Source organism: Bactrocera neohumeralis, unplaced genomic scaffold (assembly GCF_024586455.1).
Source record: "Bactrocera neohumeralis isolate Rockhampton unplaced genomic scaffold, APGP_CSIRO_Bneo_wtdbg2-racon-allhic-juicebox.fasta_v2 cluster11, whole genome shotgun sequence".
In the NCBI taxonomy this organism is placed as follows: domain Eukaryota; kingdom Metazoa; phylum Arthropoda; class Insecta; order Diptera; family Tephritidae; genus Bactrocera; species Bactrocera neohumeralis.
The window spans coordinates 2,739,401-2,753,095 of NW_026089624.1; the positions used below are offsets into that span (position 1 = coordinate 2,739,401).

General features: G+C 33.3%; 2 protein-coding genes across 12 annotated transcripts in view; both read right to left on the reverse strand.

The window, feature by feature from the left end:
• LOC126765675 (uncharacterized) overlaps window positions 1-13,695 on the reverse strand; it is a 784,771-nt gene that overhangs the window by 324,695 nt on the left and 446,381 nt on the right. The window lies entirely within an intron of this gene.
• LOC126765753 (uncharacterized) lies at window positions 9,285-10,452 on the reverse strand. The gene is made up of 3 exons (XM_050483497.1): window positions 9,816-10,452; window positions 9,582-9,741; window positions 9,285-9,522 (listed from the first exon to the last, which is right to left on the reverse strand). Exons 1-3 carry the CDS (start codon window positions 10,017-10,019, stop codon window positions 9,401-9,403), a joined length of 486 nt encoding a protein of 161 aa, XP_050339454.1. The 5' UTR covers window positions 10,020-10,452; the 3' UTR covers window positions 9,285-9,400.

A 13,695-nucleotide genomic window follows, 5' to 3' on the forward strand; every position in this document is an offset into this window, starting at 1 on the left:
AAGTTGAACGTTTGCACTCCACAATTCTAGAAATTGCGAGAACTTTAGCTGAAGATAAAAAAACAACAGAGGAACAAATATTTCCTGCAATAAAAGAATATAATGAAACAATACATTCAATGACCAAAAGGAATCCAATAGACTTATTGTTTAACAAAAATACAGATGAAACTGTGAAGGAAAACATCGAAGACAGTCAACAGCGAATGCTAGAATATCACAACAGGAAAAGGATATTAAAGGAATATACACCAGAACAAACAATTTACGAAAAACAAGTCGACTCGAAAAATATAAAAAAGGTATATAAAATATATTGTGAAAGAAAATAAAGAAAATACAGTGATCACAACAAAAAATAAAGTCATACATAAAGATAATATTAGAAATGTACCGAATAATCATAATGACGCTCCTGTTAAAGGAACAACTCGCGATACAAATAATTAATGTAAAGGACAAAAAATATTTTTTAACAGAAACATATCCTACGTACACTTACGACAAATCAGACTATTTATTTCATATGGTAAATTTAACAGAAATATTAAAACATTACGATGCATTAAGCGATTCGGTTCAACGAAACAAAGGTTTAGCTAAAGAAACGGCTATAATAAACAGAATAGATGTATTAAAAAATCAGTTGTTAATCAGAAGGAAACCTAGGAGTGCAAATTTTTTAGGCTCAATACTAACCTTTGTTACCGGAGTACCAGACCATTATTATGTTATTGAAATTAAAGAAAAAATAAATGACATAGTAGAAAACAATGATAAACAAAGATTGATTAATACTCACTTTGAGAAACTGTTGGAAGCCTTCGATTACAAAACTATTAATCAACATACAATGTTAGAAGAAATTCATAAAGAATTAGGAGATTAAACGTTAACTATAAACTTTGCAAAGAATAAAAATTTTAACTCTGCATCAATAAATTTAGAGGATATCGAAAAAATAATTAAAACCGAAGGATCAGATATACCCGTAATAAATTTAATGGAATACTCAGATATTCATGTATTTAGAATTGGAGATACCTTTATTGTTGTATATAAATATCCAATAATCAAAGCAAAATGTGAAACTTACGAAATTACCCCAATATCATATGAACACGGAAAGATAGAATTAGACTCAAAAATTGCCAAATGTGCTAATGGAATGAAACTTATTAATAAATTTAAAAATATTTTGTCGAAATACATATGCAAAGAAGAAAAACCAGATAATTGTACAATACCTATATTACTAAATTTGCAATCACAATGTAATGTTATAGAAGAAAATAATGAGGAAATAAAAGAAATTAGCGAGGGAAATATATTAATAAATGGAAAAAATAATGTTAACAACAAAACATATGAAGGAACATATTTAGTTCAATTTGATAAAACAATTGAAATTAATAATAATGAATAGCATAATCTAGATGAAGAAATAAAAAAGTATATTTTAGCGCACGGACAAGAAGATTTAAAAATATTAGAAATTATGTCCACAAATACGAAATATCAATTCAGTAATATACAAAAATTACACAAATTTTTAATCCCGTATGAAGAGCATCCTATACGAAATATTTGTATAACTATTTTTGTAATAATCACACTATGTATTCTATTATATGTATGTTAGCTTTAAATTGTATTATGCAATTATGAAATGTAAAACACTCAAACTACAAGAAAGACAGCAGAAACAATACGAAGAAATATTAAAACAACAAGGTATGGAACATCTCATCAAAAAGGACGCCACAACTAGCGTATAAAAAGATCAGGAGATCTTTTCACCGGAGGAGGGGAGAGTTAACACCCAGCCATACACGTATGACTCATATTACCTCCCACTACACATATATACAACATAGCAACAGCAGACCACGTGAACAAAGCACACAAACACATGGAGGAGGATCATTATACAAGAATGTACAGCCACCACGTGACTAACAACAACAAGCAAATACCACACCACGCATGTGCAATGTGATCAAGACACAGACACATGGAGGAGCATCATCGTACAAGAATGTACAGCCACCACGTGACCAACAACAACAAGCCAATACCACATCACGCATGTGCAACGTGATCAACACACAGACACATGGAGGGGCATCATCGCACAAGAATGTACAGCCACCGCGTGACCAACAGCAACAAGCATGACATTATGCAAGATGCCACGCCACCGGAATTAGCCAGTCAGAAGCCGACACGAGTTGACTGCACTGCTATAAAAGAGTGACGCGCAACACTTGTTCTCAGTTTAAATATAATCATAGGGATGGCCAGTAATATATTGTCCAATGTGTAAACATACAATATATATATTTAAATAAAGAAACCTTGGAGGAATTCAAGGGAAATATATTTCTATAGATTAACTAAAGATTATTCTTAATTCCCGCAAAAAAAAAAAAATGTCAAATTTCGTGAAGATACCACGTCAAATACGAAAGTTTTCCATACAAGCCCTTGATTCATTATTTCTATGAACAATAACTCATACCAAATTTCGTGAAGAGATGTCAAATGAGGAAGTTTCCCATGCAAGCATTTGATTTCGATCATTCAGTTTGTATGGCAGCTATATGCTATAGTGAGCCGATCTGAACAATTTTTTCTGATATTACATTATTTCTATGAACAATGACTCATACCAAATTTCGTAAGGATATATCGTCAAATTAGGAAGTTTCCCATGCAAGCATTTGATTCCGATCATTCAGTTTGTATGGCAACTAAATGCTATAGTTAACCGATCTGAACATTCGTCGAAGATTACGTTGTTGTCTTAGAAAATATATACCAAACTTCGTGAATATATCTTGTCAAATGCAAAAGTTTTCCATACCAGCACTAGATTCCGATCGTTCAGTTTGTATAGCAGCTATATGCTATAGTAAGCCGTTCTGAACAATTTCTTCGTATATTTTATTATTATCTTAGAAAATAATCTGTGCCAACTTTTGTGAAGTTACATTATCAAATGTGAAATTTTTCTATACAAGAACTTGATTCCGATCGTTCAGTTTGTATGGCAGCTATCACAAAAATAAGTATGCACAGTGTTTATCCGTTTTGTTTTCAGAAAAAAATGCCGCAGAACTAATAATAATATCCATTTTTTTATTTTTTTCAGTTATTTCATATTTTAGTTAAAAGCAATAGCAAAAAACTGAAACTTAAATTAATAATTTTTCAAATTAGGGAAAAAAAGGCTTAAATAGCTAAAAATTACATCACTAAAGTATGTATGCAATAGTAATACATTCCAAAGAAAAAGTTCCAACGGTTTTATTTTCGAGCTTTGATGGGCTGTTAATATTTTATTGGATAGCTTTTGGATTTTTTTATTACATTCAATCTGGATGGCATGGACTTTACCAGTTTTTGGGTCACTGAAGTTGGGATATTGCCCCACTCTTCGATTAAAGCAGATATCAAAGATTCTTTGCGGGTTATTTGGTGTCTTCTGATTTTTCTCTCTATAAAATGACCCAAATGTTCGATAGGATTCACATCAAGAGATTTTGTTGGTGTTTTTAATTGTTTGGAAGTCTTGTAAAGTAGCAATTCCTTAACAATGTGAGCGGAGTGTTTTGGATCATTGCCCTGTTGGAAGACAAATGATCCTTCAAGTCCCAATTTGGCCGCACTATCGTTTAAATTCGATATTAATATATTAAGGAAATAATATTTGTTTATTTTATGCTCAATGAATACAAGATTCCTTACACCAGTTGGTGCCATACACCCCCAAACCATGAGCGACCTACCAACATGTTTTACCAAGGCAGCCATATTCCGTGAATCAAGCTCTGTATTTACTTTTCTCCATACTTTTTCATGTCCATCTGATCCAAAAATGTATGATTACTTTCATCTAAGAAAATAACAGAATTCCAGAAATATTATCTATGTTTACTTTCGTGCTTTCACAAAGTTTAATCTTTTTTGTCTGTTAATGTTGCTTATTAATGGCTTTTTACGGACATTACGACCATGGGAACCTGTATCATACAGCACTTGACGATTAGTTTGGGGATGGCAGGTTTTACTGGTCTCATTTTTAATTTCAGTACGCACTTTTGGAGCACTTTTCTTCAGATTAGCCTGTATCTTGTGTGTGATAATGTACCGATCCTTGGAATCAAATGTTTCTTATCGTCCAGATCTTTCCTTATTTTTTGTATTGACCTCTTTTTTGTATTTTTCTACTATTTTTTGAATATTAGAATTACTTTTATTTATTAGTTTTCCAATTTGCCTCTGACTTTTGTTTTCTTTATATAGTTTTATAATAGCACCTTTCAAATTTTGTCATAGTTCCTTGACGGGCGGCTCCATGATCAAAATGTAATTGCAATTAACGATAAAATTTAATGAAAACTTCGGAAAATTATTATTTTATAAAAAAAACAATTCTTATTGCTTCAAAACGTATAAACACTGTGTATCAATCGAAACAATACTGAAATGGTAATCTGCATACTTATTTATGTGACATGATTTTCGCTTTTTACAGAGAAAATCTAACGGTTTTTAATAACGGAATATGTCAATGATATCAATTTGTCATATTCGTGAAGGCAATATTATGAGTAGTTGTTTTTGCAAAAAAACACAAAATATATACTTTTTGTTTTGCAAATAATTTGCCTTTTTACGCCAATATATAGTGCATACTTTTTTCTGTGATACACTGTATGTTATAGTGCTCCGATAACGGCAATTCCGACAGATGAACAGCTTCTTGAAGAGAAAATGACGTTTGCAAAATTTCAAAACGATATCTTAAAAACTGAGGCAAAGGGTCGTATATATACAGACAGACAGACGGACGGACAGACGGATATGGCTAAATCGACTCAGCTCAACATACTGATCATTTATATATATACTTTATAGGGTCTCCGACGCTTCCTTAAGGGTGTTACAAACTTCGTGGCAAACTTTGTATTAAGTTCAGGGTATAATAACCTTGTTCAGTTCATAATGTTTTCGTCCTCACAATAACGCCGAAGATCGTCAGTCGTAAAAGCTGATCAACGTTCTGTGATTATGTGGATTGGATTTCCGAATGATCCGGCTAATAGCAGTGACAGTATACGAATTGTTTTTGGGTATTTTTTGAACGAATCACTTACAATGAATATACATATGTTTATAAAGTTTATTAGTTGACTCTAAGGGTACAAGAAAATCTACGTCTTAGGTGTAAAAGGGATTCGCCCCTTTATGAAGCGGATGCTGTTTAAATGAGTTAAGCCTACCCCCTACTCTACCCGGAAAAAACTGGCGCACCCTAAGGAAACACTGCACAATACACCACATCCGATCATCCATCATAACACAACACCAATTCAACTCACCTTACCTGTATCCCTACCCACTAAACAAAAAGGATGGACAACAGGATATCAGACTCAATTCGTTCGATACACTGCTCTTTTTTGTATTTTTCTACTATTTTTTGAATATTAGAATTACTTTTATTTATTAGTTTTCCAATTTGCCTCTGACTTTTGTTTTCTTTATATAGTTTTATAATAGCACCTTTCAAATTTTGTCATAGTTCCTTGACGGGCGGCTCCATGATCAAAATGTAATTGCAATTAACGATAAAATTTAATGAAAACTTCGGAAAATTATTATTTTATAAAAAAAACAATTCTTATTGCTTCAAAACGTATAAACACTGTGTATCAATCGAAACAATACTGAAATGGTAATCTGCATACTTATTTATGTGACATGATTTTCGCTTTTTACAGAGAAAATCTAACGGTTTTTAATAACGGAATATGTCAATGATATCAATTTGTCATATTCGTGAAGGCAATATTATGAGTAGTTGTTTTTGCAAAAAAACACAAAATATATACTTTTTGTTTTGCAAATAATTTGACTTTTTACGCCAATATATAGTGCATACTTTTTTCTGTGATACACTGTATGTTATAGTGCTCCGATAACGGCAATTCCGACAGATGAACAGCTTCTTGAAGAGAAAATGACGTTTGCAAAATTTCAAAACGATATCTTAAAAACTGAGGCAAAGGGTCGTATATATACAGACAGACAGACGGACGGACAGACGGATATGGCTAAATCGACTCAGCTCAACATACTGATCATTTATATATATACTTTATAGGGTCTCCGACGCTTCCTTAAGGGTGTTACAAACTTCGTGGCAAACTTTGTATTAAGTTCAGGGTATAATAACCTTGTTCAGTTCATAATGTTTTCGTCCTCACAATAACGCCGAAGATCGTCAGTCGTAAAAGCTGATCAACGTTCTGTGATTATGTGGATTGGATTTCCGAATGATCCGGCTAATAGCAGTGACAGTATACGAATTGTTTTTGGGTATTTTTTGAACGAATCACTTACAATGAATATACATATGTTTATAAAGTTTATTAGTTGACTCTAAGGGTACAAGAAAATCTACGTCTTAGGTGTAAAAGGGATTCGCCCCTTTATGAAGCGGATGCTGTTTAAATGAGTTAAGCCTACCCCCTACTCTACCCGGAAAAAACTGGCGCACCCTAAGGAAACACTGCACAATACACCACATCCGATCATCCATCATAACACAACACCAATTCAACTCACCTTACCTGTATCCCTACCCACTAAACAAAAAGGATGGACAACAGGATATCAGACTCAATTCGTTCGATACACTGCTCACATCAACATTCGCACGTCAACCTCCGATCGTCAACACAATTCTCTTACACACTACGCCGCGTTAACACCTCTCCGCCGATTATACAATTCACCAATCCTGAGTGCGTTAATTCGAGTCGTCAGTAATCCAGAGCGTTACATCAAAATCGATACATCCTTAACCACCGGGCATTAGAATCAACACCATCTCTTGGGGCCCTATTCTGTATCTGTATCGAAAATGTATTCTATTGGAAATTCGGATCTACTTTATAATTATGCGAAAGTTATACCACCCTGTGCCAGAATAAATACGTACAATTTTGCGTTCTACAACTCAAAAGCTAACGAATATTTTATTTGAAAATTGGCTTGAAAATCCGAAAATCGAGTTACAAAATATAAAAAATCCGAATTCGAGTAAATTTTTTTCGAATGGAGTTACAGAATAGGCTCCCTGTTGCTTCATCTGGACACCGTCCCGCATTGATTCACATTGTACATTAATGTGATATTTTATGGTAAAAATTAGCTGATCAATTAAAACTATTTTAAATATAAATTACACTTGCATTCTGTTGATAAAGTGGTAGGGAGTGTATTATTGAAAAAGGCAACTAGTGGGTGTACACTTAAATATGGTCCTTCGAGTCTTACCGAAAAGCAGCTTCGAATTTTTTTTTTATGTAGAAAATATAATATTAAAATAGTTAAGAAAAATAATATTTAATTATATTTAAAACAATTGTGGTGGCAAAGAATAAAAAAGAACAAAACCATAAGTGCTTCCATATATAACGAACAAAAAATAAGCAGTGACCCAAACAAACAAAACAAACAAACATAACATATTAGTACATACATATATCTGTGAGGTAATAATAATATGAAGATAGTGGAGAAAAAGGTGAAGTGACAGAAACAAAAGCAAAGTGCATTTATAAAATTAAACAAGCAAACTGTTCCAACAAACAAAAAACAACATACAAACCAGGCGCGAAACCCCCAAAACTAAAAGTATATAAATACAACAAATACTATTCGGGCGCGAACAAAAAAAAAAACCCAAAATATAATACAAACACAACAGGTCCAACCAACTGGGAGAAGCGGAGAAACAAAATTGACGGGAGAAACATATGTACATACATACGTACATTACATGCGTACAAAAGGAAGTACCAAGTGAGCGTATTAGGTCCTTTAATATATAATATATACACATATACATAAAATCAATCCTAAAAATAAATAAAATCAAATAAAAAAAAAACTATTCGAAGCCTATTTACTAGCTTAAGTAAAGCACTATAGCCGAAACAGCCAAAAACGGTACTCCCTTCCTTCCTTTGTCTTCCTTAGCGAGCAAAATGTGTTCAAAAGTTGAGCCCGTATTAAAAACGCAGAAATCAGCCATCTTTGTTTGTTTTCATTTGAACAATGTTGCCATTGCTCAATGCGCATTTATAGTTTTGTACACATCTAACTTTTAAATTACAATTTTTCATAATATAAAATATCAAATCTCATAACACACTATTAAAAATAGTTTATATATTTATAAATAATAGCATTCAACTCTGATTTTGAGTTATTTTAAGAAAATTTCAAACATATTGAAGACAACTTTTATAATTACTACAGTATATCGAGATTGGCAACCATGCGTTGTAACGGCAAAAATCCAAATGCCGTGGATTTCTACGGCATCCTACGGCAAACAGAGAAGGGAGTAGCGTTTTTCACTGTTCACTTACATTGCGCGCCCATAAGATAGGCCGTATCAGCTGACACGGGCCACTGGTCTACGTTTTTGGCTGTTTGCGCTATTAAGCACGACTGCATACAACAAGTAAGCAAAGGCAAAAATAGTCGAAAATATGAAATAAAAGACAAAAACGGAAAAAGTAAATTTATTATATCTACATACATTCATATATGGCAAAACATATTTTCAAACTCATACTCACATATAAAAGTATGTATGCATCTTTCTTTTTTCAATTCCGTTTTAAATCTCTCTCTTACTTTTTCAAAAAAGTATAATAACATTTATATACAAACATACAGCAATTAGATATTAACACATATTAGTACAAACGCATATTCAAAGTCCATATTGACAAACAAAAACAAGCAGGATTGCATACTAAAAGCTAAACTCTCAGTAGCTTAAGAACAAAAACATTGTTTGAATTATAATACCAAACTGTTTCATTTGTATGATCAAACGTTAAAACTTAAATAAGATTCTTTAGATCCTTACCACTGGTGAAGGGGAAATAAAGACCTTATTCAAGCTGAGAATTATTCATTCTAATTTAATTTTGATATGTGTAAGCCTTATATGTATACAATTTTTGAAGTCTTACCTATCTAATTAAATATATGTATGTATGTGTATGTACTGCATACCACATCCCTGCCAACATTTTCTATCGCAAAAGTCACTTATAAGTGACTTCAAGAAGTTACAATTCAACGTCTGCGATAAATTTTTTTCATCGTAGAAGTCACTTCCTCATTGAGAAGTTGTTCCCCGCGGACGTTACTTTCAGAAGTTACGTCTTAGTGACTTGTGGAAGTTAAAATTTTCGTTTTTAAATTTGTTATATTTATTTCAATTCAAAAATGTATTACAAAAAAAAAAATGAATAATTAATTCATGTGAATATTAGAAATAAGATTTTTTTAATTTTTCAGTTCATTAATTGTTTGTTTGTTTTTTTTTTTTTTTTTGTACTCTGTCTCGGGCGTGAAGTATGTGCTGTTGACACACTTTATTTATATCCATATCGGTCGAGTTCGAGTATTTGGAATGACAGGCATCTATAGGAAAATAGAATTAATTGATTTCTTTATAGTTATAGTTTTATGTGAAATATTACTTTTTATTAGTGCAAATGTTGTAAAGCGTTGGATACTGGGTTTGTCATTTGTTCCACGCCAAGTTAAATTAACGGCCATAGCATCCGATGTAATGGATTTCAATGCCATTCTTAGGAATGAAAGGAAATCCTTCCCTCCAACTCTGTATATGATATTTTTCTAAAATTAAATATGTTCCAAATATTCAAATTTATTCATAATTATGGGCATTTAGTATAAGAAAATCGACCTACCAGCTGAGATGTTATGTTGTCGTTCAACAGCAGCTTCGTGTCAAAATCAATAAAGTCCTTGACATCCATGAAAGGCAATGAAGGTATTAGAGACGTATCATCCTTCTCACGCATATTTCTTTGCTGCTTGACTTCAGTTTTTAACGCAACGACTTCTTCCGTCAAAGTTTTTATTATTTTTGTATTAGTTATGTAATATTGCATATTAATTTAAATGCTTCTCTTTTATTTTTCAATTTAATAGCCTTTGCTGACAATTCCCTCATTTTAATTATATTTTCAATAATATTTCAAATTAAAACACCACGAAACAAATAATTTTCTAGTTCCAAAAACAATATCGCACTTTAGCACTGACCACAAACTGCAGAAGACACAAAACCAATGAACCAGATGTCAACAACTTCTTTTTCTATTCTGTTGTTTTCATCTAATTTCATTTTGAAGTCGCTGCGACTTCAACGTCGGTGATCGCGTTCATTGTTTATCTTTTGCATAACGGGACAACAATCTTTAATTTACCGTCTGGAAGTGACTTAAAAGTGACGCATTTGGCGTTTGACACGTGAACGCGACAACTATCTTTATTTTAACGTACGGAAGTGACTAAAGCGTGACGTATTTGGCGATGACGATAAAAGACACTTCCAAATGTTGGCAGGGATGGGGTTGTTTTAAACTGTACAATGCAATACATGTGTGTGCGTGTGTTATCGCATTGTTTGGTTTGGGACTACTTTCAAGTGCATTGTCTATCGTGTGTATACATCTTAACCTAAGTAAATATATTTGTATCGTTGTAAATTTGTGTGAATGCGAATTGTATATAAATGCGTACATGCCTCATATATGTATGTGTGTTGCATATAAATGCATATATTTTTATGTGTTTATTTATGTATGTATGTACGTATGTTCATTATATTTGAAAATAAATTTTTAATACATATTAGTGGACTGTATATGTGTTTATAATCACCAACGCTCATGTTCACAAACAAATCGTGCATACAAATGTAAATGGCGCATTGATCTCTTCAACGAGCTCTCAATTGCACAAAACATAAGCTCATACAAGTCCAAGTATTAGGGTGTACCTAAATAAGAAGAGCGGTTTTCAATAGCAATTAACAATTCAAATATATTTTCGAACTAAAACATAAATAAATAATATTATTTTGCAAAAATGGTTAACAACAACAATAACCAAAACACACATGCAGGAGCTACACGCCCAAAACAGGTTGCTAAATTCATTTCACAAAGTGACAGTTTAACAAGATACTGCACTAGATTTGCCGCTTCACCGATTCACGAAAACTCGGAATCGTTATTAGAAATAAAAAGCCAAAATCTTAAAAATTTCTGGGCTCGTCTCCAAGCGGCTCATGACGCCGTAGTAGAATCTGACGATTCAGACTCACCACAAAATTTGAAACAATCGGCTTACGCAATATATGAAAACTGCTTGGACCAGGACCAGTACGAAGAAACAAAAGCTGACCTCCGATCAACTAACGCTAATAAAAGCAATTGCACCTACTCCACATCCGAGAGCTAGATATGAAAACAAAATAATACTGGTCGATAAACAAGTAACGACACTAATGAACTTGCAAAAATTAAGAAAGAAACAAATGTAGAATTCATCAAACTAGAATCCACTGTTTCAAATTGCTTGTCGATTCTATCGACACAAAATATTCCCACATACAGCTGAGACCCAATTCTGGTAAACATTTGCACCGCCGCTCTCATCACGAAAGAAATGCCCAACGTGGCAACAAATGAAAGATTTTATTACCACCCAATATGAAATTGCAGAAAGAGTAGAAGAAAAAATAGTCAGAACAAAAAAAATTCAACACGACCTCAATATAAGCTTCAATAGACCCCAAGCTAGAAGCAAAAACAAATCAAATAGAATTTTTAACTAAATACAATCGTTCACATCTGAACAAAGAAAACATAAGCACGTCATGCGAACTATGCACGAGAGAGCATAAGCTTAAAACTTGCGAGAAGTTTAAAAAAATTAAATATTAACGAAAGGAACAACTTTGTCAGATCAAAAAGACTCTGTAAAAACTGATTGTCCCATGCACACAATCTTAAAAATTGCAAAAGCAAATTTACTTGATGATATTGTCACAAAAGACACAATTCAATGCTTCATTACAGCAGATATCCAATCTCACTCCAAAGAAGCGCTTTTACCTCAAAGGCAAAAAACCTCAAACGCTGCACAGCGAAAATCAAAGTGGTCTAGTTACAGATCTAGTCACCACCATACCAACTCAAGTTGAGTATAATAAAAACAAATACTTTAATTCACAATTAAGGAAATTTTAAAAGTTAAGGAAACTTTCCCCCATAACTACTCGATCAAATAATGGCCGGTACGTCGTACGACTACTACTAGAGCCACAATTTTCCAATACTCTACAAATTGGTAAAAAAAAACAAAATCAGAGTTACTTCTGACAGTCCATAAATTAAAAGCACATACAACTTTTCGGCCCCGTAGGATGGCTGTCGCCAATAATGAAAAAAAGAACAATTCTGAACATATCCTAGAGCGGTGGCGGGCTATTAAACGCCAAATTTGTGCATACGCACCAAAACATAAAATATAACACTTTTCTTAAATTTTCAAAAATAAAAAAAATCAAAAAGGAAATTAAGGGATCACCATACTCCCAATGCGAGACATTGACGCACCTACTCTTACAAAAGCTAAGGTCGCTCTTATCGCTTTTATCCAAGCGCTTCTCAAATGGGTGGGTTATGGGAATCAGCTGTACAAAGCTTCAAATTAGCTATGAACAATTGTGTACAGCATTAACATGAATCGAAGCCGATTTCAATTCACAGCCATTCACTGTACGCTCGAAAGATCCCTCTGATATAGCAGCCGTAACCCCAGGGTATGTTTTCAAAGGCGCACCCATTCAGACCACACCTGAGCAAGGCATGGAGTTGAGGTCCTTAAGAATCCGATCAAAAAAAAAAAATAAAATTGCAACAATCGCCAATAATACAGAAAAGGCAAATAATAAATAAACCGCATAATAAACTGATAAAAGAAAAAATCGCATATATAATAAGTCGTCAGTAAAATTAAATAAACAAGCAAATTAAAGGTGCTTATCTCAAGCACATAGACGCATATTAAAATTCATATCAAACGAAAAACCGTTTTATACCCAAAAGTGCAAATATGGGTCAAGTTTCCATCACTAAATATCCGACCGTAGCCATGTAATTCCACTAGCAGTACGCCGACCTATGTACATGCAATCACATATACATACGTATATATAATACTAGGCAAAATGTTCGCCTAGGGGGCCCAGGATGTTTAAATGAGTTAAACTTACCCCCTACTCTACCCGTGAAAAACTGGTGCAGCCTAAGGAAATACTGCACAATACACTACATCCGATCATTCATCATAACACAACACCAACATAACTCACCACACCTGTACTCCTACCCACTAAACAAAAAGGATGGATAACAGGATATCAGACTCAATTCCTTCGACACACCGCGCACTTCAACATTCGCACGTCAACCTTCGATTATCAACACAATTCGCTTACGCAGTACGCCGCATTAACACCTCTCCGCCGATTGTACAATTCACCGATCCTGAGTGCGTTAATTTGAGTTGTCAATAATCCAGAGCGCTACATCAAGATCGATACATCATCATCATCACCGGGCTACATTCGAATCAACACCATCTCCTGTTGCTTCATCATATTGTACATTTATCTCATATTTTATGGTAAAAATTAGCTGATCAATTAAAACCATTTTAAATATAAATTACACTGCATTCTGTTTTTAATTCCAATACAAGAACCAAATTGTA